The 23768-nt window shown below is 60.4% G+C and overlaps 3 protein-coding genes and 1 pseudogene across 6 annotated transcripts in view; 2 read left to right on the top strand and 2 right to left on the bottom strand.

Annotated features, from left to right (window-relative positions):
- Positions 1 to 23768, top strand: part of LOC311511978 (leukocyte immunoglobulin-like receptor subfamily A member 2) — an 873498-nt pseudogene that overhangs the window by 474615 nt on the left and 375115 nt on the right. The window lies entirely within an intron of this gene.
- LOC311511492 (sulfotransferase 2B1-like) lies at positions 1178 to 9794 on the bottom strand. Of its 3 annotated transcripts, none has more exons than XM_084612146.1 (7): positions 9765 to 9794; positions 4493 to 4635; positions 4084 to 4292; positions 3482 to 3608; positions 3308 to 3402; positions 2197 to 2377; positions 1178 to 1848 (listed from the first exon to the last, which is right to left on the bottom strand). In XM_084612146.1, the coding sequence occupies exons 2-7, from the start codon at positions 4626 to 4628 to the stop codon at positions 1676 to 1678; spliced, it is 921 nt and encodes a 306-aa protein (XP_084468272.1). In that variant the 5' UTR covers positions 4629 to 4635; positions 9765 to 9794; the 3' UTR covers positions 1178 to 1675. The 3 variants fall into 3 exon arrangements, with proteins under 3 accessions (XP_084468272.1, XP_084468271.1, XP_084468270.1); XM_084612145.1 differs by lacking the exon at positions 9765 to 9794 and adding an exon at positions 9563 to 9621; XM_084612144.1 differs by lacking the exon at positions 9765 to 9794 and adding an exon at positions 4999 to 5171.
- LOC311511900 (uncharacterized protein) lies at positions 6563 to 16594 on the top strand (the record flags this gene model as incomplete). The annotated part of the gene is made up of 4 exons (XM_084612832.1): positions 6563 to 6730; positions 13747 to 13951; positions 14539 to 15025; positions 15438 to 16594. 4 exons carry the CDS (start codon positions 6563 to 6565, stop codon positions 15877 to 15879), a joined length of 1302 nt encoding a protein of 433 aa, XP_084468958.1. The 3' UTR covers positions 15880 to 16594.
- RPL18 (ribosomal protein L18) lies at positions 17522 to 22391 on the bottom strand. Its single transcript, XM_084613004.1, has 7 exons — positions 22238 to 22391; positions 21040 to 21126; positions 20620 to 20727; positions 20158 to 20256; positions 19892 to 20015; positions 18147 to 18216; positions 17522 to 17646 (listed from the first exon to the last, which is right to left on the bottom strand). The coding sequence occupies exons 1-7, from the start codon at positions 22238 to 22240 to the stop codon at positions 17571 to 17573; spliced, it is 567 nt and encodes a 188-aa protein (XP_084469130.1). The 5' UTR covers positions 22241 to 22391; the 3' UTR covers positions 17522 to 17570.

Consider the following 23768-nt stretch of genomic DNA (forward strand, 5'->3'; position numbering starts at 1 on the left):
CCCAGGGCAGGGACACGCTGGCCTTGGGTAGGGGCGGGACAGGGCATGAGGCCCGTCCCCTCTAGGGTTAGATGCTGGGCTAGATGGGCCTATGGGTCCGATGGGGCGGGGGGGGGAGGAATCACACCATGTTCTGGGATGAGGGAAAGGGGTACCCCTAGATGGGTCATGCCATGTTCTGGGATGGGGGGAGGGGGTGTCCCTAGATGGGTCATTCCATGTTCTGGGATGGGGGGAGGGGGTGTCCCTAGATGGGTCATGCCATGTTCTGGGATGGGGGGGAAGGGGTGTCCCTAGATGGGTCATGCCGTGGTCTGGAACAGGGGGAAGGGGTTTCCCTAGCTGGACCATGCCATTTTTTTGGGGGGGGGGGATGTCAGGATGTAGAACTGTGGGTCTAAGAGTCCCACCCGTCCCTGCCTCACTGCCTGACCCTGCTGTGATCCCTGAGGGATGGGAAATTGGTTCCCATTGAGACAGGGGGAGGGGTGCTCTGTATCTCAGCTCCCAGGGGTATTAGGGTGCCAGGACCCCCCAGCATGCAGCTGGCTTCCTGCAGGGACCCTGGGGTTCACACTGGACTCAGAGCCGCTGGGTTTCTGCGGTCGGGACCCTCCGGGTCAGGGTGGTGCAGTCTGGGGTGGGGGGGAGGTGTCAGACAGGGGCACTGTATGGCCCCGGGGGGGTTGATGGCGGGGGGGATCAGTCACGCCCCCTGTGCACGGATGGAGACGTGCTAGGACTGGCTGTTGACAGTTCTGTCCAGCGACCCGCGACAATAAAAGTGATGGGGCCACAACTCAGGTTCTGCTTTCAGCTGCTGGAGTGGGGGGAGCGAAAGCCAGCCTGGGCACGGTGCCAGGTGCCGGGCAGAAGGAACAGGGCGTTTCTAGGCCTCACGCTGCAAAGAAAAGTCTGGAAATGTGACTGGAGGGGGACAGACCCTGCCTGAGTGTGCTGAGAGCCTGAGCCCATCGCCGAGAGAGGGCCGGACCTGCCCTGAGTATGACCAAGCGAGGGGTCCTCAGATAACCAGTCCCGTGCCCCACCCCTGAGGGGCTGCAAGGCGTCCCTGTATACCCAGCCCCCGCTCCCCACCCCAGAGGGCCCTGGCCCAACACTGGGTGAGGGATCCCCAGACAACCAACCTCCCTCCCCCCCGAGTGGCCACATTAGGTACCCAGCGAGAAATGAGTTTTATTGTTCTGTGTTTACTACAGATCTCAGGTTAAGAGGAGGCCAGATCCTGGGGGACCCTTGACACCCCCCCCACACACACACACTGAACTAACCCCCCTCCCACTCCCTCTGCACCTTGTGGGGGCTGAATGGGGCAGGGATCCTGCCGGGGGCGGTGGGGAGCTCCATCCTCTCCCAACAGACCTCCCAGAGGGGCCACTAACATGGCCTCACAGGGTGCAGGGAGTGGGGTCTAGTGGTTAGCGCAACTACTGAGCTCCACCCGCCCCACGGGGAGCCACTGGGAACACAGAGTCCTGGGCCCATCCTACCCCTCCTGGACACCTGACCCCCAGCACCCAACATGCACCCCACTGCCCAAGGACACCCCTATCCCCGCCCTTGGGAGTCCTGTTTTCGATTGTTAAACCTGAAGCCCAGGAGTCCTGGCTCCCAGCCCCGCTGCTCTAACCAGTGCACTGCACTCCCTCCTGTCTCAGCTGCCGCCCGGTGAGGGGCCTGAGCAGTTGGTAGAGGGTGGGGAGGGCTGGGGGCTCGGCTCGTCCCAGGGGAAGCTCAGATCAAGCCCCTGCATCTGCTCCCGGTAAATCCGGTCGAAATTCTCACTCTGGGCTGCGGTGAGCTGGTTCTTCCAGTCCCCGGCAATCCCTGTGACAAAGAGAGAGCAGAGAGCATTATGGGAGTGGCCACCACATCACCCCCCCCAACTACCCCAGCCCTGGGCTCCCCCAGCTCTGCCGGTGCCCCTCACTCCCAACCCACAGCCCCCTACTAGGCCGGCCCTGGGCTCCCCCCAGCTCTGCCGGTGCCCCTCACTCCCAACCCACAGCCCCCTACTAGCCTGGACCTGGGCTCCCCCGAGATTTGCTGGTGCCCCTCAATCCCGACCCACAGCCCCGTCATTCGGAGCTGAGCCAGGGTCTACATCTCTTCTCATCCAGGACTCAGCTTATGGGACCTTGTTCGCCTCCCGTAGCCCCCCCCGCCCAGCCCCACCTTTCCGCAGGAACGAGCTCTGGGTCTGGTCCAGGAGGAACCCGGGGGCCAGGCTGAAGTTGCACATCTTGTTCTGCTTCATGGCCTGGAAGGAGGCGTTCTCCACCACCCCGTCCAGCGCCCGCGCCTCCAACGGCTTGCCCAGGAACTGGCAGATCCGCTCCACGCTGCCCCGCAGGTCCTGCGGGCAGCAGGGGAGGGGGTCAGTGTCAAGGCCTCCCTCAGGGGCGCACCAGGCTTGGGGAAACCGAGGCAGGAAGGCCTCGGGCCGCGCTGGAGAACCTCAGAACGGGGTGGATCTAACTCAGGGGGACTCTCCGACTGAGGGGACCTCCCCATCCTGCCTCGGGCCAGCCCCGGGGGAGACAGAAGCAGGGACGGGAGTCCCTGGCACGGTTCAGAGATGGGTCCCTGGAGTCCTGGCTGGGATGGAGGAGGCTGGAGATGGACTGGGGGACTCCTGGGGTCTCGGCTCGGCTCTGTCACTGAACCGCTGGGTGACCCTGGACAAGTCATGGGCCTTCTGCTGTGCCTCAGTTTACCCTCTCACTGTCTGTCGATTTACACTTGGAGCTCTCCGAGACAGTGCCTGGCACGATGGGGCCCCGATCTCGGTGACTCCATGTCTGGGTGGCACAAGGAAGCAGGACCCCACGTGGCGCAGTGCCTGGGTTTGGTCCCTCGCACTCTTGCGGGGGGCGGGGTCCCGTGTCACTGCTGCATTTTGTGACCCTTCTGCCGGCACCAGCTCCTGTCACCTTGCATCCGGGGCTGGGGGCACCGTGGCTGAGCTAAGGCCAGACCTAGAGCCCCTGATTTCTGCTCCAGGGGGAGCTGACCCACAGGCCCCCCATGTCCATGGTTACAGGGTGGTGGGGAGGGGGGCAACAGCGCCCTCAGCTGGTGGGGTGGGGTAACTGCAGGAGGGGTAACAGTGAGCTCTAACTCCCCCTGCCTGGGCGAGCCCAGCCCCCAACCCTCTGCCCTCAGGGATCCCCCCTCAGATCCTCTCCACCTGGAGCTACTCCAGCCCCAACCCCATGCCTCCCCCATCTTCCCTCCCCTCTGCTGGGATCCGCGCCTCCCCCCATCCCAGGGCCCCCTCCCCCACCTGCTGCAGCTCCTCGTAGGTGATCCAGAAGAAGTTCTCTTGGTCCCGCAGGCCCATCCAGCCCTTGACGTGGTCGAACCAGGAGCCGAAGGGCACTGAAAGTGCAAAGGAGGCGGTCATGGGGGGCATCTCGGGGGGGGGGGGGAAGCCTCCCGCCCACCGCATGGCACTCACCGTCTCCCTCCAGGAACTGCTGCAGGAACTGGTCCAGCTGCCCCGGCTCCTTGTAGGGGCGGAAGATCTGGGCGAAGTGGTAGAGGGAGACAAAGACGTCCTTGGGGTTCCGCAATGTGTACAGCACCTGTGGGGGGACACGGGGTGAGTGGGGGCGGGACTGGGCCCTTGGGTGCATGCTGGGGGAACGGCTGGGGCTGGGCCCCGGGGTACATGCTGCAGGAGGGGCTGAGGGACTGGGCCCCGGGGTGCATGCTGGGAAAGGAGCTGGGGGGCTTGGGTCCCTGGGGTGCATACTGGGGGAGGGGCTGGGCCGCAGGAGTGCATGCTGGATGAGAGGCTGCAGTGGAGGACTGGGCCCCTGGGGTACATGCTGCAGAAGGGGCTGGGGGACTGGGCCCCTGGGTGCATGCTGGGAAAGGGGCTGGGGGAGATCAGTGGGCTCAGGCTCTCTGCAAACTCTGGCAGAGTTGTATTTTGGGGGCTTTTCTCCACAACCAAAGGAGCTAGAAACTGAATTTTATTTTAACCCAGAGCCAAGGCTTTGCCTTACATCCCCCACCACCACCACCCCGCCCCGGCCCCAGAGCCAGCTCCTGCACCTTGGCCTTGGACTGGAAGAAGGACTTGGCGAAGAGCTGGACGGGCAGGTGGGAGCTGATGAGCCGGGGTGCCTGGTTGCTCCGTGCCTTCTGGAGGCCCAAGACAGTCTCATACCAGGGCCCCCGGTCCCAGTTAGGGACCGTGCGGCACCAGCTGGGGTCCCCATTGCTGTGGATGAGGCTCAGGATCTCCAGCATCCAGACGGTCCCTATGGCGACAGCCTGTGGTGAGCGTTGCTATGGACAACGGGGAACCACCCCCTTCCCCCCAGTGCTGTGCGGTCCTCAGAATCCCTAGCCCCCACCCAGAGCGAGGAGAGAACCCAGGAGTCCTGGCTCCCAGCCCCCTGCTCTAACCACTCGACCCCACTTCCAGAGCTCTAGCCCTGGCTCCAGGGCCCCACGGTACCTGATTTCTGGTAGGTGACGTTAAAGACGTCATCATCCTGGACTTGGAATTCGTTCTCCACCTCCCGCAGCCCCTGCTCCGAGTAGATCAGCCTGGGGAAGCTGATCCCCTTGTACTGGAAATATTCCTTGAACATCCTGGGGCTGGCAATGGGGGAGGCATGAGGGTCATTAGACAGGGCAGGAGCCCTCAGAGTTACCCCTCATCCCCTGCTCTCTGTGTGTGTTGCCCCCTGCTGGAGGGGCTGGGCCCTGCTCTGTGTGTGCATTTGAGTCATGCCCATGGCGTGCGTCACATGACACCCTCCCCCACAGTGGTGGCCAGGCCACCCAGCGATTCATGAGGCTGCTCCAGCCTCAGGCCACGAGCCGGGTTGACTCTCCTGTATAGGGATCCTGGCTCTGTTCCCCACGGCCGCCCGTCCCCCCGGGGCTGCCTGCACTGGCTACCGGACTGGAGCCAATGCTCAGCACCAGGCCCCGTGCCAGCGGATTCGGATCGCAAACCTGGCCTTCACTTTAACACTTTCTTGAGATTTGCCGATTTCCATGTTCACATCGGTGCAGAACTAGGATGGCGGAAGAGGGGAGGGGGAAATCAGACAATTAGTCACTAATTATCCAGTGAGGACAGACACCAGGAGTCTGAGAGTTAACGCTCGCTCCTCCTTAAAATCCGAACGGGCCCCAAGCGCCCGCAGGAAGAGACCCAGCGAAAGTCTGATTGTGCACGAGCAGCGGTTTCCTGACTCAGCCTCTCACTGAGTTTCCAGGGTTACGGCCATAGTCTGCGGATGGTTGAGAAATTGACCCTGAGCACTTCAAACCCGACTCCTTCCCGCCCTGCCTGGGATACCTGCGGATGGGCCCACACTGGGAGGGGTCTGAAAAATTGGCGAATGGGGCTGAAATCAGCAAGAAGGCCTTCGCAACAGACCAGCGCAGAGAACGGCGCTGGGAAGGGAAAATCAGTGGCCCAGTGAGGTGGAAATAGCTGGCTAGGCAGGGGTGCCGCAAAACAGCACACGGAGGGGTGTCTAGTGGATCACAAACTGGATCACTTGTGCCCTGTGCACAGGAGGGTCGAGTGTGAGCCACAGGAAGGCTTGCTTGTCCGGGTAGGGGGGAAGCTCCATTCTGGGGTGCTGCACTTTCAGAGAGATTTGGCCACATTTGGAAAGAGTCTAGAGGAGAGGAGCCAAATGAGTGGGAGGATTAGAAAACCCAGCCAAGGGGGAAAAGGCGGAAGAACCAGGCCTGGTCCAGCCAGAGAGGAGCTGGCTGAGGAGGGCCGATAGCGGCCTACAGAGGCGTACCAGGCTGGTCTAAGGAGGCTGGGGATCGATCGTTGAGTTGCTGGCGACGGAGATCCTGGTGAGCAATCAGGGGAAATGTTCGAATGGGGAGGAGAATTCAACTATGGACCCGGCTCCCCAGAACAGCTGTGGGCTCCCCATCCATGGGCATTTGTAAGACCACATCAGACAAACCCTTGCCAGGGACGATCTAGGTAGATTTGGTCCTGCCTCGGCACAGGGGGCTGGGCCGGACGCCCCCTCAAGGCCCCTTCCAGCCTCACGTGGCCGGGTATCGATGGCTTTTCAATTTGCAGCAGCCATAATCTAGGACATTCCCACGCCTCTCGCTGTGGTGCCCCGAGCTCTTCCTGTCTGCCGTCCCCAACGTGAAGACTGTCATGAATCGCTTGTTTCCTCCGCCTCGCCCAGGGGTGGAGTGGCTTGTTCTGGTAGGACTGATGTGGAACACGCAGGTCGCTCTGTGTCGATGGTGAAACTCGCCTGGAGGCGGGGAGGCTGGAAGGTTGGGGCTTGGGGTACCCAGCTCCGGATGAAGCCCTGTCCTGCCGATGTCTTGTCTTTAGTATAGATGTGGTGTCTTTAGTATAGAGCGTCCCACCTGGGCCTGGCATGCAGCTACAGATTCTTTTCGAGCCGCTCTGACCTGGCCAGGGAGACAAGAGCAAAGCGCTGAACTTGACCCACGGTTCTGTGTGAAGTCGAGGGGAGGAGGACGGCCTTAGTTGCTTGTCGGGGAGACGTACGAACCTCGGATGTGCAGGAGGTTTCCGATAGAGAAAGGTCACAAATCCACGGCTAAACATCACCGTAGCCACCTGGGATTAAAGGACGCTGGCCGTGTTTCCAGGCCAGGGGACTCTCTTGTGGGAAGCCGGGACCCTGCAGAAACCTGGGAGGACGTGGCGGATATAGGGCTGAAGGTGAGCTCCCTGTGCGAGCCTGGGGCATGTCAACAGGGGAATCTTAAGATGGAGCAGAGGCTGTTTGACCTCTAGATTTGGTGCGACCACTGCTGGGAGCCTGTGTCTAGCTCTGGTGTGCGCCGTTCAGGAAGGACAGCGATCAATCAGAGAGGGGCCAGAGAAGAGCCAGGAGAATGGTTCAAGAGTGAGAAAACCCACCGAGAGTGAGCGACTCAGTCTATTTAGCTTGATGAGGAGGCTCGGGGTGACTTGATCCCAGTCTATCCATGGGGAACAGCGATTTCATAACGGGCTCTTCAGTCTAGTAAAAGAAGGTTAAACACCATCTGATGGCGGGAAGTCGAAGCAAGATGCATTCAGCCTGGAAACGAGGACTACATCTGGAACAGTCAGAGTAACAAACCAGGGGGACAATTCACCCATTTTTAAATGAAGATCGGCTGGTTTTGTAACAGATCTGCTCAGTTATTGCGGGGCTGTTCTCTGGCCAGTGCTAGACAGGAGGGCAGACTAGGGTCCCCTCTGGCTTTAGAATTGATGAACCTACACATGGGGCAAAACATGGATTTTTTTTTCTGTTTTAGAGTTTTTGGCAAATCAGACATTTTTGTTTCGGCCCAGTGGCAAGCGGGGTTTTAAATACACTTTTGCCTTTAAAAAGATCAAATAAAATGGGTGGAAGTTCCTAGCGGCAGAGCAGCATGAATCCCCTGCCCCTAAAAATCAAACCGTTGGACTTTTCGCAAATCGCTTTTTCCCCGACCCAAAAAAATGTGTCAAAATCGCCACAAGTTTGTGCAAGGTCTCGGTCACCCAATGCCTGGAGCCACCCCCAGCAAATGAAAACTTTCGTCTGGAAAGTTTTGCCCAGCTGCTGTTTCATGCCCAGGTCTGTGGCAAGGCTGGAATCCAGCCACGGAGGGGCAGTGGGATGAATAACTGATGATGGCTCATCTTCTGCCACCGCCCAAAGCTACTGACTGATGCATAATGTTGCTGCCCAATTCAGCTGGCGCAGTCCGTCAGTGTCCGATCACTTGGAGGAGAAATGGCTGGTAGGAGTCCTGTGTGATCTGGGGTGACCAAGAATGGATGCAAAGGCCTAGTTCCCTCAGTGCACTAGGATCAAGCAGCAGCAGGGCGGTTCCTTGTTCAGAAATCCAGGCCTGCATTCAGACAGTCCTGTGCCCCAAAAAGCTTTGTCTCGCTGCTTTCTTCCATGGCCACTGTGTCTCTGGCTAAGCCACCCCCATGACGTGTAAACAGATGGGGTCAGGAACGTTATCCTCATGTTGAAGAGGAGGCCTAGAGCGATCAATGTGACTTGGAGCTGCCTAGGTGCAGAGGCAGGAGTAGAAACCAAATGTCCTCTACCCTAGTTCCAGCATCCTGGGAAAACCCCTCTTCATCTCCCTGGGTTAGCTTTTTGTTGTTTTTGCACAGGCCTTGCCTTTTGGCACCATGCCTTGGGTGGTGGCTTCTGTCATTTCCCACTCTCATTACATACCATCAGCTTAATTGCTCCTTCTAGGTAACCCAACAGATTACACCCTTCAGCTTTATCATGATTCATGGTAACCATCAAGGCCCTCCCTCATAACATCGCGTGTGCACATGTGCATGTATTTTAATGCTGCAATATAAACAGACAGATGTTCTGAACGATTATCAGTGTTATTGTAGCGTTGGAGAGGCCGGGCAGAGCTCCCTGGTCCCAGCTTGTGAAAAGTCTTACACAATTTGAATGCAACTGCAGCTATCAAAGTAAACAAGCTGAGTCTATTTACTGCTGTTCTAGCCTCGGGGGTAGTTGAAAACGTGGTGTCCCCAGTGAGCTGTGTCTGAGAGATGGGGTAATGCCAGGGGAAATCACAGTGCCTGAGTTCGTTTCTTCGCCTCCGATTGTTCACGTTATTCTTATGTGTCTTAGAGGCTCTTGTCAGTAACCTAATGGAGGGTGGGACCCCACGGCTGCCCAGGGGCTGAGAGCGAGGCCACATTGGGCCAGGTGCTGCTCACACGCAAGGAAACCGTGCTGCCCTGTGCAGCTGGCAGGCTGAACGATTGTAAAGATGGGGAAACTGAGGCCCCGTGAGATCAGGGACGTGGCCAGGAGCCACGTGTCCTCAGCTGCAGCCTGAGCCTGATGTGTGGGGCGGCCCCCAGGGGAACCCCTCCACCCCCACACCCCTTCCATCCCCCCTCCTCTACCCAACCCCCCCACTCCTCTACCCAGCCCCACAGAAACCCCTCCACCCAACCCCCCCACTCCTCTACCCAGCCCCACGGAAACCCCTCCACCCCACACCCCTACCCAGCCTCACGGGAACCCCTCCACCACACCCCCTACTCCTCTACCCAGCCCCATGGGAACCCCTCCACCACACCCCCCACTCCTCTACCCAGCCCCATGGAAACCCCTCCACCCAACCCCCCCACTCCTCTACTCAGCCCCACAGGAACCCCTCCACCCCCACACCTCCTCCATCCCCCGCACTCCTCTACCCAGCCCCACAGGAAGCCCTCCAACCCCACACCCGCTCCACCCTCCCACACAACTTCTCTCCATCCCTACCTGTGTACATTTTGTCATCCCCCGGCCGCACTCCCCCTGGCTAGCTCTGCCCTGCTGCTGCTGGCTGGCACCGGGGCTGCCCCAGGCAAGGGGCCCATGGGCAAAGGAAGAACCAGACACTGGAGCTGCTCGGAGTGAAGGAGGGAGCCAGCACAGAGCCGTTGGGGCCCCCCCCAGGCCAAGCCCCTAGCCCTCCATCCCCAGCCGGGCTGTGTGCAGGGAGAACCCCCCGCAGAGGGAGCCCCCTCTCTTACCTGCCCTAGGGCGGGAGGCAGCACCTGGCTGGCTCAGCAGCTGTCGCAGTGATGCGGGGATCCCCTGGGTCTAAGGCATCGAGCCAGCGCCCTGAGCCCTGGGGCTGGGAACCGCCTACACAGCAACTGCGGGAGGCTGGCTCAGAGCACCCCATGGCACATGAATGAGAAACACCCTCCACCATGGGACAGAGCCACCCACCTCTGGGCTGGATCCGGAGTCACCCCTCACTGCACTGGGGGCAGAGAGGGCTGGGTTCTGATCTCAGCTCCCCGGGATCAATCCAGAGTCACCCTTGATCTCGGCTCCCCCGGGGTCAATCCGGAGTCACCCCTGACTGCACTGGGGGTAGGGAGGGCCGGCTTCTGATCTCAGCTCCCTGGGGTCAATCTCACCCCACATAAAGATCCAAACGAGTGATGCTGCCGAGCTCCAAGCCCGTCTCAAGAGCGCTGGCTTTGCTAACACTTCCTGCCCTCCCGCGCCCGTCACCTGCTACCAGGCCTGGCTGCCTGGCCCAGAGCCAGGAAAGCTGGGAGGAAAACACACCTTCTTAACGAGCTTGCTCAGCTGCTGGCAGCCCTGTGATTAGAGTAATAAGTGGGCAAGCGGCATCTCCCACCGGGATGCCTGGGTTCCCATTTGGAAGAGAAGCTGCCACCAGTGCACCTGTTAGAGCCAAATCCGCGGCGTTGCTAATTGGCAGGGTTTGGGGTGTTCTGCATAGAGCCCCGAGTGGCTGCAGTTCTGGGAAAACTCAGGAGAAAGTTGGCTCCCGTTGAACCCGCCGGGACTTTCGTGGGGGCCGGCGCCAAATTCTGGCCACAAAGGCACAAAAAGCTAAAGGTGGTGTAAACGGCGTGAGTGGATCAGAGAGAGTCATTGACACAGCTGTTTGGATAACTCCCAGCCTCCCTGCTCTAACCATCAGCCCCACTCCCCTCCCAGAGCTGGGAAGAGAACCCAAGAGTCCCGGCTCCCAGCCCCCCGCCAGGCAATGTCAGGATGCTCCCTGCACAGAAGCTAATGACAAAGCCCCAGACACTGCAAGCAGCTCCCAATTCCCTGGCAGATGCCTGGCCTCTGCCCCACACGGGCCTGAGCTCCGCAGGGCGTGAATTGCCCAGGGCAGCATTCCTGACAGCTGTAGGGGCAGAGCTGGGGAGGGGTCGGCAGCCAGGACTCCTGGGTTCCAGCCCCGTGTCTGAAAGGGGAGTGGTGTCTAGTGGTTAGAGCAGCGAGTGAGAGCTGGGAGCCAGGACTCCCGGGTTCTCTCCTGACTGGGAGGGGAGTGGGGGCTAGTGCTTAGAGTGGGGGGAGGGGCAGCGAGCCAGGACTCCTGGGTTCTCTCCCCAGCTCTGGCAGGGGAAGAGCTCTGCCCCCTTTGTCCTATCTCTCTCCCCTCCCTGCGATAAGATCCAGCTTCTGGCGGAAGTCAAGCTCCGCCCCGGGCTTCACACATGGCCGCCGCCATCTTTGTCCCTGGCAGATGCGCCCGCCCCCGTTGGGCCCGAATAGGGCAGGCTCAGATCAGCCGCCATCTTCGAGCCAGAGCGAGGCTGAGGGGCCAGACTGTTGCAGCCCAGCCCCCCTCCAGTGCTGCAGGTACCAGCCTTGGGGGCGCCCCTCGCTCCCGACCCGCAGCCCCCCCCCCGCCGGCGCCCCTCGCTCCCGACCCGCAGCCCCCCCGCCCGCCGGCGCCCCTCACTCCCGACCCGCAGCCCCCCCCCCCCGCCGGCGCCCCTCACTCCCGACCCGCAGCCCCCCCCGTCTCTGCCGGTGCCCCTCACTCCCGACCCACAATCGCCTCTCCACACTGGGCAGGAAAATGGACCTGGGAGTGGAACCCAGGAGTCCTGGTCTGTCTCGCCCCTGAGCGTCTCATCGTGATTGTACCCTCCTGACGCCCCCTGGCAGAGAGGTCGGGGCGCATTATCCCCTCCTACAGAGAGGGAACCAGAGGCACAGAAACCCAGCGGATGCTCCTTTTCCAGGGGCTGTTCCAGGGCAGGCAACAGAAGTTGGGTTCCTCAGGCCCTGGACCAGAGCCCCCTAACACCCACCCGGAGCCCCTGAAGAATTGGCTCCGTGAGCTGGCAGCAGTAGTAGGTTGTTATCCTGCTCCAGCTGGGATGGCTGCAAAGGGAAGGTGGGGAGAGGTAGGAGGGATTGTGGGTAAATTCAGGGCTGGAGGAATGGGGGAATAGCAGCGCCCTCAGCCGGGGACAGGGATCTCTGGTCTATTGAATCACAAAAGATCAGGGTTGTAAGAGGCCTCAGGAGGTTCTAGTCCAACCCCCTGCTCAAAGCAGGACCAACCCCAACTAAATCATCCCAACCAGGGCTTTGTCAAGCTGGGCCTTAAAAACCGCGAAGGAAGGAGATTCCACCACCTCCCTCGGAAACCCATTCCAGTGCTTCACCACCCTCCTAGTGAAATAGGTTTCCCTAATATCCAACCTAAACCTCCCCCACTGCAACCTGAGACCATCGTTCCTTGTTCTGTCATCTGCCACCACTGAGAACAGCCGAGCTCCATCCTCTTTGGAGCCCCCCTTCAGGGAGTTGAAGGCTTCAAGCAAATTCCCCCTCGCTCTTCTCTGCTGCAGACTAAATAACCCCAGTTCCCTCAGCCTCTCCTCGTAAGTCATGTGCCCCAGACCCCTGATCATTTTCGTTGCCCTCCGCTGGACTGTCTCCAATTTGTCCACATCCCTTCTGTAGTGGGGTCCCAAAACTGGATGTGGCCTCACCAATGCCGAATAGGGGGAATAATCACGTCCCTCGATCTGCTGGCAATGCTCCTACTAATACAGCCCAATATGCCGTTGGCCTTCTTGGCAACAAGGGCATGCTGCTGACTCATATCCAGCTTCTCGTCCACTATAACCCCTAGGTCCTTTTCTGTAGAACGGCTGCCAAGCTCTTCGGTCCCTAGTCTGTAGCGGTGGATGGGATTCTTCCGTCCTAAGTGTAGGACTCTGCACTTGTCCTCGCTGAACCTCATCAGATTTCTTTTGGACCAATCCTCTAATTTGTCTAGGTCCCTCTGTATCCTATCCCTACCCTCCAGCCTATCTACCTCTCCCCTCAGTGTTACCCACGAACTTGCTGAGGGTGCAATTCATCCCATCATCCAGATCATTAATAAAGATGTTGAACAAAACCAGCCCCAAAACTGACCCCCTGGGGCACTCCGCTTGATACCAGCTGCCAACTAGACATTGAGCCGTTGATTACTACCTGTTGAGCCGGACGATCCAGCCAGGTTTCTATCCACCTTATCGTCCATTCATCCAGCCCATACTTCTTTAACTTGCTGGCAAGAATACTGTGTGAGACCACATCAAAAGCTTTGTTAAAGTCAAGATGTATCACGTCCACTGCTTTCCCCATATCCACAGAGCCAGTTATCTCAGCATAGAAGGCAATCAGGTTGGTCAGGCATGACTTGCCCTTGGTGAATCTATCCCCCATTGCCCCCAATTTCTCCAGGAGTATCATGAACCCAGCCATGTTGTCCCCGGCGTTCTTTCAACCCAAAGTTCTTGGTAACTTTTCCTCTGTGCAAGGTGGTGTCAGGGGAGACGCGGCCGATCGATGGCTGGCACAAACAGGACAACACAAGAGTGCTTTCACTTAAAGCTAAACTTTACTTAGTGTCAGGCACTTACACAACAGGTTAGTGAAACACCCTCAACCCTTGATAATTACCGAAGCTGAGTGTGGCCCTCGAGTGGCGCTGTGACAGGCTTCCGCCGGCCAAACTTCTGTCTGGACCCTGAGATGCGTCCAGAGGGAGTGTCCCTGAAGAAACTCCCCCGAACAAACTTTCCCCCCTTATTTACACGTTAGTAATACGATGACAAACAAACTCAGACTTTCCCCCCTTATTTACACGTTACTAATACGATGACATGTCACTTAAAGAACACTTGCTAAGCGAGCAATTTTTAAAGGTCAGGCAAGAGGTTTCCTTCTGATCATTAATTTAACCAAATGTGGTTTTAGCATGAACGTGCCTCGATGCCCTGATAGATCCATTCCTATTTTTCTAAAATACACATATCAGCGATTTCCATGTTCGTAGCAGGACCCCGGAACCTGCTCCCCTCCTGCCTTGGTTAAGCGAAGGCCGCTGCGTGGCCTCTCTATGGGCAGCTGACGAGGCTGCTGTTAGCAGCAAACGTTAGTGATTCAGGCACTTTACTGGTTTGCCAAGATCTCCCCGTACAGCCTCTCTGGCGCCCACTACGGGCTGGAACATGAAGTGCGGGATGAGGCGCCTGGCAGAGCTCGGCGAGGCGCCCAGAGGAGCCTGCTGGAGCCCCAAAGAAGGAGAATCCGTCCGGGCTGCTGGCTGCCAGGAGAGACACCTGAGGACAAAGGTACCATCCCGCAGAGGGGCAGGACTCCTGGGTTCTCTCCCTGGCTCTGGGAGAGGAGTGGGGTCTGGTGGTTAGAGCAGGGAGCTGGGAGCCAGGACTCCTGGGTTCTCTCCCCCAGTGACCCCATGCCCCGTCCCTGCAGTGGAAGGCCCGTCTGGCATTGGGGACCTGGTTCTGGCAGCTGAGCTGATGGAGGTGACGGGAGCATCCCCCTGCTATGCCCAGCACTGGGGCGGGACCCAGCCGGCCATGCAGCACGACCAGGCGGCCTACGGCATCCCACAGGAGCCGGCCGCACTGGGCCGCATGGTGCGGGAGCTGCAGGAGATGGTGCATCGGCAGAGCCAGCTGCTGCAGAGCTCGCAGGAGGCCCTGGCTGCCAGCCAGGAGCACTGCCAGGAGCTGCAGGTGAGGGGTGAGGCAGTAGGGGGCACTGTGCTGCAAGGAGGGGGCAGGGGGATCATTGCGGGGAGCACCCTTCCCGTACCCCATCCCAGAGTCAGCTGTATCCCAGCGCTGGGCGAGGGGGTCCCGGATACCCAGCCCCACCCCAGAGTCAGCTGCATCTCCGGCTCTGCGTGCCGCAGGAGAGGTCGGAGAGCGAGTGCTGGGTGCTGGCGTCGGAGCTGGGCCAACGGATCGCGGCGCTGGAGGCGGAGAACCGGAACCTGCGGTGCGAGCGGGACCAGCTGGAGAGCCGGACACGGGGGCTGCGGGAGGAGCTGGAGTGGAGCCGCAGCTCGATGCTGCACGTCGGCCAGAAGCTGAAGGAGCAGGGGGGCCGGGCCGGGCCTGCCTGGGCAGCGTCCGGGACGACAGCAAGTGGCTGCGGTTCTACACTGGCTTCGGCAGCGCCCAGCGCCTGGCCGCATTCCTGGCCTTCCTGTCTGAGGGGGAGCCGCGGCGGGGGGCCGAACCAGGCCCCTCCAGCGCCCTGAGCCCCAGCTCTTCCTGGTGCTGGTGCGGCTGGGGCTGCTCCTGCAGGATCTGGCCTTTCGCTTCCAGCTCTCCGAGGCCACCGTCTCCCGCTACTGGCTCAGCTGGACCCAGCTCATGGAGACCCGGCTGGCCCAGGTGAGCCCCCCCGGGGGGCCAGCACCCCCAGAGGGAAAAGGCCCCGTACCTCATTCCCGGCCCCCGAGCCAGTCAGTCCCTGCCCTGGGACCAGATGGGAGCTGGCGCCCCCTAGAGGGGAGCAGGGGAGAACCCCCCTATCCCTACCTGGGTATCTGCATGCGGAATAGTGGAGGGACTGGTCCACCCCTCACATGGAGAGGAGGCGTGGCTTGGAGGGGTAGTCCCACCCCCCCAAGGGGCAGGGGTTGCCCAGAGGGATAGGTAGGCCCCCCAAATGGGGGGGAGGTGTGGTCCCCCCCACCTGGGAAGGGGGTGTGGCCTGGAGGGGCTGGTCCCCACACATGAGAATGGGGGTGGCACAGAGGGCCCCCCAGGGCAGGGCCTGACACTCCCATCCCTCTCTCCCCAGGTGCCGGTGTGGTGCAGCCCGCGTGGAGCGCTTTGAGCCGCAGCGGGCGTCCCGGGTCGGGGGCGTCCCGTGGGTGGTGCTGGACTGCGCCCAGCTCCGCTTCGAGGGCCGGGGCCGGCAGCTCTATGCCCTGCAGGGCTGTGCCGTGGCCGCCCCCAGTGGCTTCCTGGCCTTCTGCTGCAGTGCCGCCCTGCCGGGCGGGGAGGGGGGGAACAGGGCCGGGGTTGCCCCCCTTCCTGTGGGACGGCCCGTGGCCCTCAGCGCCCAGCAGGGGGAGGCCTGCCTGCAGGTGCTCAGCCTGGCCAGCCTGGCTGACAAGGCCCTGTGCTTCCGCTTCCTGCACGGGGTCCAGCCCCCCACCATGGAGGGCCAGGTGGGGCGGGCCTGGGCCATCTGCTGCTACCTGGCCTGCCTGCTACATGAGCCCATGGGGCTGGCATAGGTGAGGGAGGTGGGGCTTTGGGGATTCCCCCCTTCCCCAGTGGCTGGCAGGTGTAGGGCTGTGATAGGGGCCTGGATTCTCCCCCCCACGCCAGTGGCTGGTGGGGAGATCTGGGGGTGCAGCACCTGAGGAGGCTCACTGGGGGTGGGCAGGGGGTCCTGCTCACAGCTGTAGCTGATCTGCGTGGCAGCCTGGATAGAGCATTTGGCCCCACGGTGCCCCCTCCTGGGGGTGTCTCTGCACAGGAAGGGGGCTATGGTTGGCGGAGGGATGAATCCTGCTCCTAGGAGGAAGGAGACTGGTCACATTTAGCCTCTGTGGGCCCGAGCCCTGGGAGGGGCCAAGCCCCCCATTGATTCCAGCCCATGAAGGCAGGGCGATGGGATGGTAACTGGGTACTGGAAGCAGCTGGAGCTGTATCATTCCCCCTTCCACACAGGTGAGGGTAAACTGAGGCACAGAAAGACCATGCTCCGCCAAGGATAGAACCCAGGAGTCCTGGCTCCCAGCCCGCCCCCAACCACTAGTCACACTCCCCTCCCAGTCGGGGGGAGGGCGGGGTTAGGGAGAAAGAGAAACTGGGAGCCGGGACTGCTGGGTTCTAGCATCACCTTTTCTGCCTCAGTTTCCGGCTTTTTCTTCTCCCCCTTCTGCCCAGCTGCTCCTGGCTCTAGCCGTTTTGAGGGGGTGGGGGGTAGCTGGGAAGGGGAGGCAATTCCCCACCTTTGCCAAACGGGGGGGGGGGGGGGGGAAGAGGCCTGCAGGGCCACAGCCCTGTTGTTCTCAATGCAGGTGGGTTCCTGGATTATTTGTACTACCCCCCCCTCCCCGCCTTTTTGGTTGGAAATAAACCCTTTGTTCCTGGTAATGACTATGAGGAGAGATCCGTGAGCAAGGCACCCTCCAAAACCCGTCTGGGGCATGGACAGAGGGTATTGCAACCCAAGGTGAGCCCTCCCCCTCTCCCTGTGGGCACAGCCCTGCCCCACAGCCACAGCCTGCCATGGAGAAAGCCCTGGGCCCCTCACTCTGGGAGTGTTGGTTTAGCAGGGGGGGGATGACGACTCCTGGGAGTGGGCTCTAGGGAGTGAGAGCAGGGGTGGGGCAGGCTCTCCATGGCCTGTCCCCAGCTCTTCCCTGGGGTGGGAGGTTGGCTGAAGGGGCAGGGCACTGGCCACTCCCAGCATGAGTGACCCAATTGCTGGGCTCCCCTCTGCCCCACTGACTCAGAGACCCTATTCAGCAGGGGAGGGGGGGAATGACGGGGGGACACACTACTGCTCCATGTGGATAATGGGGCTCACCCTACACAGCCCCAAGGAGGAGCCAGGTCAGGGGGCAGCCCTTGGAGGGAGCCTGAGCCCCCCTGGAAGGGCAGGTGCCCCCAAAACCTACCCTTGCCGCCATCACAGCTGCTGTCTGTGGGAGACGGACAGGAGCTAATACAGACCCCATTACAACCTGGGGCGGCTCAGGGGCTACATATCCAGGGACCCCTCGCCTGGTGCTGAGATGCAGTCCCTGTGGGGTGGGGCACGGGGACCGAGTATTCGGGGGCCCCTCGCCCCGCACTGGGACGTGGCCCTCTGGATAGTCAGGAGGAAGGGCACCGCCCCGGAAGCGAACAGAGCAGACACCAGCCCATGGTTCTGACCCCTTTATTGGACCCAGGCAGCTGCAGGCCGGCGCAGTTAGTTCTTGTAGCCCCGGCTGGCGCGGCGGCCCCGGGCCCGCTCGAACTTCCGCCCCTTGGAGCGCACATAGGGCCTGTGGGGAGGGGAGAGAGGGGTTAGCGGGATGCCCACGGGTGCTGCTCCCCCAACCCAGCTTCCTCCCATGCCAGGGATTCCCCCCCTCTGCTCAGGTCCAGTTCACAGGCTGACCCCCACCTGCTCTCCAGGGGCGGAAGGCCCAGGGAGCACCCTACAGCGAGGTGCCCGCAGGAGCTGGACACAGCCAGTGACGGCTCCAGGGGCAGGTTGTTTTGAAACACGACCCAACACATTAGTGGGGCTGGTCACAGGGCTCTAGTGTCTCTGGGGGTCCTGGCCCCCAACCACCAGACCCCCACCCCACATAGCTAGGGACAGAACCCAGGAGGCCTGACCCCCACAAGACACAGGAACATGATCCACTCTGGGGATATCCTTCTATTACCTGAACTTCTCCCCACCCAGGGCTCATGCTCAGCCTAGCTGGGCCAGGCACCCCCAGGAAGCGGGACCCAGAGCAGTGGCTCAGTGGAGCGGGAGGGGGTTTGCACTCACTTGGTGTGACTGTGGGGGGTGCCGGGGGCCTTGCCAAAGTGCCGGTACACCTCGCGTCCCTTCCTGGGCCCTGGGGGGAGACAGTGTTACATCAACAGTGACAACCTCACATACGGGTGCAGACCCCCCGGCTCAGAGACAGCGCAGGGAGGGCTTCTCCAGGCACCAGCCCACAGGGGCAGCCTGGGCCCTTTGCAGAGCTCCAGGGCCAGCAGCTCCATGTGCCAGGTGGTCAGGGCCCTGTTCTGCGCCAGGATCCCCCACACAGCTGTGCCCGAGGCTGGGCAGGGTATATCTCGACTTTAGTGAGGCTTTTGATACTGTCTTGCAGACCTTCTCATCAACAAACTAGGGAAATCCAACCTAGATGGAGCTACTGTGAGGTGGGGGCCTAACTGGTTGGAAAACCCTCCCCAGAGAGTAGTTATCAGTGGTTCAGTCAGGCTGGAAGGGCCTAACGAGTGGGGTCCTGCAGGGATCAGTTCTGGGTCCGGTTCTGTTCAGTTATCTTCATCAAGAATTTAAATAGCCTAGAGGGGAAACTTCTAAAGTTTGTGGACAATACCAAGCTGCTTCGGAGGATAGGATTAAAATTCAAAATGATCTGGACAAACGGGAGAAATGGTCTGAAGTAAACAGGATGAAATTCAATCAGGACAAATGCAAAGCGCTCCACTTAGGAAGGACCCATCAGTGGCACACATACAGAATGGGAAAGGACGGCCTCGGAAGGAGTACCGCGGAAAGGGATCTGGGGGTCAGAGTGGATCACAAGCTAAATATGAGTCAACACTAACGCTGTTGCAAAAACAGCAAACGTCTTTCTGGGCTGTATTAGCAGGAGTGTTGTGAGCAAGACACGAGAAGTGATTCTTGCGCTCTGCTCCATGCTGATTAGGTCTCAGCTGGAGCATGGTGTCCAGTTCTGGGCACCACATTCCAGGCAAGATGTGGAGAAACTGGAGAAAGTCCGGAGAAGAGCAACAAAAATAAAGGTCTAGAAAACATGAGCTGCGAGGGAAGATTGAAGCAATTGGGTTTAGTCTGGAGAAGAGAAGACAGAGGGGACGTGATAACAGTTTTCAAGTTCATAAAAGGTGGTTACAAGGAAGAGGGAGAGAAATTGTTCTCGTTAACCTCGGAGGACAGGACCAGAAGCAATGGGCTTAAATTGAAACAAGGGCGGTTTAGGTTGGACAGTAGGGAAAACTTCCCGTCAGTGGTTAAGCACTAGAATAAGTTGCCCAGGGAGGTTGTGGAATCTCCATCACTGGGGATTTTTAAGAGCAGGTCAGACAAACCCCTGTCAGGGATGGTCTAGATAATCCTTAGTCCTGCCATGCATGTAGGGGACTGGACTAGACGCCCTCTCGAGGTCCCTTCCAATTCTGTGTAGAGCCCTTCGGCTGGGGTGGCCAGCTCTGGGGTGGGGCGTGGGTGCTGGTCACAGAGGGACCCCTCGCCCAGTGCTGGGACGCGGCCCCCCCGGGGTGGGGCATGAGGGCTGGGTATACAGGGACCCCTCGCCCAGTGCTGGGACGTGGCCCCCCCGGGGTGGGGCAGGTCAATTTCAACAGCACTAACAGCGCTGGCCCCAATGCCCCCACCTTGTTCAAACTGGCTGCCCGGGGACAGCGCCCCCTGCTGAGTCCCATCCCTGCAGCCCAGCTGGCCCCAGCTGCCTGTTGCAGGTTGTGTGGGGCAGGGCCAGTGCCCGGCCCAGCAGAGGGCGTGGGGGGACTCACCTGAGAGCAGCACGGTGCCCTGGCCCTTGGGGGCTGCCATGGCTAGCTGGTCAAAGGTCATGATCTGACCCCCCGCCTTCAGGATGCGACTGCGGGCTCCTTGGGTCACCCGCAGGGCACAGACCTGCCAAGAGAGATGGGTCAGTGACGGCCCCGGTGCTGCCCCCCCCCCCACTAGCCCCCACTCCCCCCCAGAGCCCGGAGAGAACCCAGGAGTCCTGGCTCCCAACCCGTTGGGGTGGGGACCCCGCAGCACCCGGCTTCACCTTCAGCTTAGGGATGTTGTGGATGCGGATGTCGTCGGTGATGGTTCCCACCACCACGGCCGTCTTGTTATCCCGCCCTGGGAGCTTCATCTTGCGGATCTGGGGGAGGAAGGGGACAAAGGATCAGTGAGACCCCCCGACTCTGGGCAGCGCAGCACCCCAGGACATGGCCCTCCCAGGACACGCTGTCAGTGTCTCCAGGGTACAGGGACGCAGGCAGGAGTAGAACCCATGAGTCCACGTGTCAAGTCAAATGGAACAGCACAGGGGCACTGCGGGTCGGGCAGAGCTGGGGCGTGGCCCCAGGGCTGGGATGAGGGGCCCGAGGAGAGCCCAGGGCTGGGCGAGCAGGTGGCCGTGGGGCACAGGTAGGGCTGGTCTAGCGGGGGCTGTGGGTAGGGTTGAGGGGCACAGGTAGGGCCGGGCGAGCAGGGGGCCGTGGGTCCCCCCGTCCCCACTTACCATGCGGGAGAGGGCGAGTGGCGGGCGGTTGGTGCGGCTCATGAAGAGGCGTTTCAGGACGACCTTGTTGAAGCGGGAGCTGGTGCGGCGCGCCAGGAAGCGGTACAGCTGGGGGGGACATGGCCATCAGGGGGAGCCCTTGCCGTCCCCCCCAATGGGCACCATGGGGAAACTGAGGCAGTGACAGGCTCTCCTGGCTGTGCTTACACAGGTCACGTTAGACAGCAGCAGCCAGTCCCAGAACCCAGGTGTCCTGCCTCTCAGGAGTCCTCACTCCCAGCCCCTCCCCTGCAGAACTGGGGATAGAACCCAGGAGTCCTCACTCCCAGCTCCTCCCCCCACTAGCCCCCACTCCCCTCCCTGAGCTGTGGAGAGAACCCAGGCGTCCTGGCCCCCTGCAGACCCCCAGGGGGGCGTTACCTTGACCAGCAGGCGCAGGTAGATATCCTGGCTCTTGGGCTCCGTGCGGCGAACCTTGCGGTCCTTGTTGTGCCGGATATCGACACCCTGGGGGGGACAGACGCTGTCAGGGCCCCTGCCTCGGTGTCCTCCCCGCCGGACACCCCAAGCTATGGGTCTGAGGCGTGCCCTGACTCTCCCACACACCTAGTACCCCGTAAGTCACCCCATCCCCTGCTGCTGCTACCCCAATGGCCACGGCTCCCAGGCAAATTAGAACCCCTTGCACCCAGGGTGTGCACAGCAGCCCCCCCATAGCCCATCTCCCCAAGCTCCTCATGCCCCCCCCCAATCCCCAGGTCCTCCCCTCCTCACCCTGCTCCTTACAGGGTTACCCTCAAACAGCCCACCCACCTGTGCCACCCCCTTCTCAGACCACATACCCCACAGTACCCCCCACCAGCGTGCCCTCACCATTACATGTCACCCCTGCCCTCAATCCCTGGGTGCTCTGTATCCTTCCCCACTGGGTGCCCTGCTCCCACACTGGGTGCTCCCCCCCACACCCAGTAACCCTCATGCCTTCTGCTCCACGGGTCCCCCAACCCCCACTTGGTGCCCCACGTCCCTCATCTCCCCTTATGGGGTGCCTCCCTTCCCAGCCTCTGCACAGGGTGCCCCCCACCCCTGCTAGGTGCCCTGCAGACCCTCCTCCACCCCCCCCCCCACTGGGAGCCCCCCACCCGTGCTGGCTGCCCCACATATCCTCCTCCACCCCCCAATCATAGAACAGAATATCAGGCTTGGAAGGGACCTCGGGAGGTCTCTAGTCCAACCCCCCGCTCAAAGCAGGACCGATCCCCAATTTTTGCCCCATATCCCTAAATGGCTCCCTCAAGGATTGAACTCACAACCCTGGGTTTAGCAGGCCAATGCTCAAACCACTGAGCTATCCCTCCCCCCCCCCGAGTGCCCCCCGTCTCCCTCCCCGCACAGGGTACCCCCCCATCTCACATGCCCCCCCAGCCAGGAGCCCCCCCAGCTTTCTGCCCCCCGGCATGTGCGCGGGGAGGCCCCGCCGACGGAGGCCCCCCCCCCGTCCATTCAGGGCGATCCGGCCCTCCGGGGCCCCGCCTCAGCCCCCCGCAGGCCCAGGCCCGGGCTCGGCGCCCCCCTCCCGGCGGATGGCGGCGGATTCCCCCGCGGCCCCGGGTCTTACCATGACGGCGTCAGCGGCGGCTCGGCCCGGGAAGGAAGGAGGCGGGGCTGCGCGAGGGCTGATGGGAGCGGGCGCTCCACTCTATGGCAGCGCGGCGGCAGGCAGAGCCCCACCGCGGCCAGACGTGCGACGCTCCGGCCGGCGGGCTCAATGGTGCTGGAGGACTCCGAGTTATGAGAGAGCAGCTGATAGAGTTTATGGAGTCCAGCCCGCGGGTCGGGTCGGGTCGGGTGAGGGAGGAGGAGTTCTCACAGAGATGGGGGCTAGACTAGGCAGGGGAGACTGGAGCAGAACAGAATTGGCTACTGGAGTTAACTGGAGCACAATATAACATGGTCACTGGACTGGAATAGAGCAGAACGGATCCGAATTTGGTGACTGGACAGACTAGACTAGCCAGACTAGACTAGTTTGGACACTAGGCTAGACCAGAGTGACTGTGTCTCAGATCCACGGGGAATTCTGATGTGTTGCAATTTCGTTTCCTCCCTCAAGTGGAAATCTCACCTGTTTGGGCGAAATAATTCAAGTTGCTTCCTTTCGGCCTCATGGACACCTTTAAAACTTTCTATTGTGTTGCCTTATCACGGAGAGCATCAAAGTCCAAAGGAAGCAGCCGAAAGGAAACCTTTGGCCCATATTGAAAGGAAACGCTTGCTGCTGAAGACATTGACACATGCCTGCGTTTTGATGTTACCAGATCAGCATTTTCCAATGGAAACCTTCTTCCGTCCGTTCATTTTCAAGTCTCCCTAGTTGCCATTAATACGCAGTTACTTGTACATTTGAATCTGGGGGGGTAGGAGGAGGGGAGGAATTGGTTACCACACAAGTGGGACAAAAAATCTATCTACCAATATGGGAAGAATACAGATTAACACAGCTGCTACTCTGAAACCTAGAAGAAGAGTGTGTGTCTCATTATTAAAAATAATAAATAGAGTCTGATTGAAGCATTTAAGTATTAGCAAATGCAAATAATCAATAAGAATAGAATCATTATTAATTTGTTACTTATAATAAACTTAAACCGCTGTGGGTGCTTAGATTGTGAGCTCTTGGGTGGCACTCTATTAACACCTGGTAGAAATAATAATGTACAGTGCCTCGCACAAGAGGGTCCTAGGTGTTACCACAATACCCCTAATAAATAATGTGCAGCGCCTAGCACAATGGGAGTCCAGCTCTGCATTTCCCCTACTAAATATGGCCGCCATATGCGTTAGCTGTTATGGAGGGTGAAGCAATTTCCTTTGCCCACATCCAAGATGGCCGTCATGCCCGTCTGATTTCTATGGGAGGGCTGGGAAAAAAGGCAGGGCCTAGTTCCCAGAACAAAGATGGCAGCCCCACTCCGTCCGTTCATACAGAGGGGGACGCTATCTCCCTTGCCCACACTCAAAATGGCCGTCACATGCCATTGAATCGCAGGGAGGAGGGTGGAGCGAGTTCTTTCCGCCCACAACAAAGATGGCCGTCACAAGAGCTTTCGGAGGGAAGGCGAATCCTGTGGGGCTGGTGCTGCCCACCA

The sequence above is a fragment of the Lepidochelys olivacea genome (genome assembly GCF_965140295.1).
Source record: "Lepidochelys olivacea isolate rLepOli2 genome assembly, chromosome: 23".
NCBI lineage: Eukaryota > Metazoa > Chordata > Testudines > Cheloniidae > Lepidochelys > Lepidochelys olivacea.

What these genes read in the sequence shown, in the direction of transcription:
- LOC311511492 (XM_084612144.1), bottom strand. Translation starts at nt 5,042, where the DNA reads ATGGAAATCGGCAAATCTCAAGAAAGTGTTAAAGTGAAGGCCAG. An exon ending in CGTCACCTACCAGAAATCAG is followed by an intron (nt 4,293 to 4,492) that starts GTACCGTGGGGC and finishes CTGTCGCCATAG; the next exon opens with GGACCGTCTGGATGCTGGAG. An exon ending in CCTACGAGGAGCTGCAGCAG is followed by an intron (nt 2,378 to 3,307) that starts GTGGGGGAGGGG and finishes TGCTGCCCGCAG; the next exon opens with GACCTGCGGGGCAGCGTGGA.
- RPL18 (XM_084613004.1), bottom strand. An exon ending in ACCTGCGCCTGCTGGTCAAG is followed by an intron (nt 20,728 to 21,039) that starts GTAACGCCCCCC and finishes TGTCCCCCCCAG; the next exon opens with CTGTACCGCTTCCTGGCGCG. An exon ending in ACCCCCCACAGTCACACCAA is followed by an intron (nt 17,647 to 18,146) that starts GTGAGTGCAAAC and finishes CCCTCCCCACAG; the next exon opens with GCCCTATGTGCGCTCCAAGG.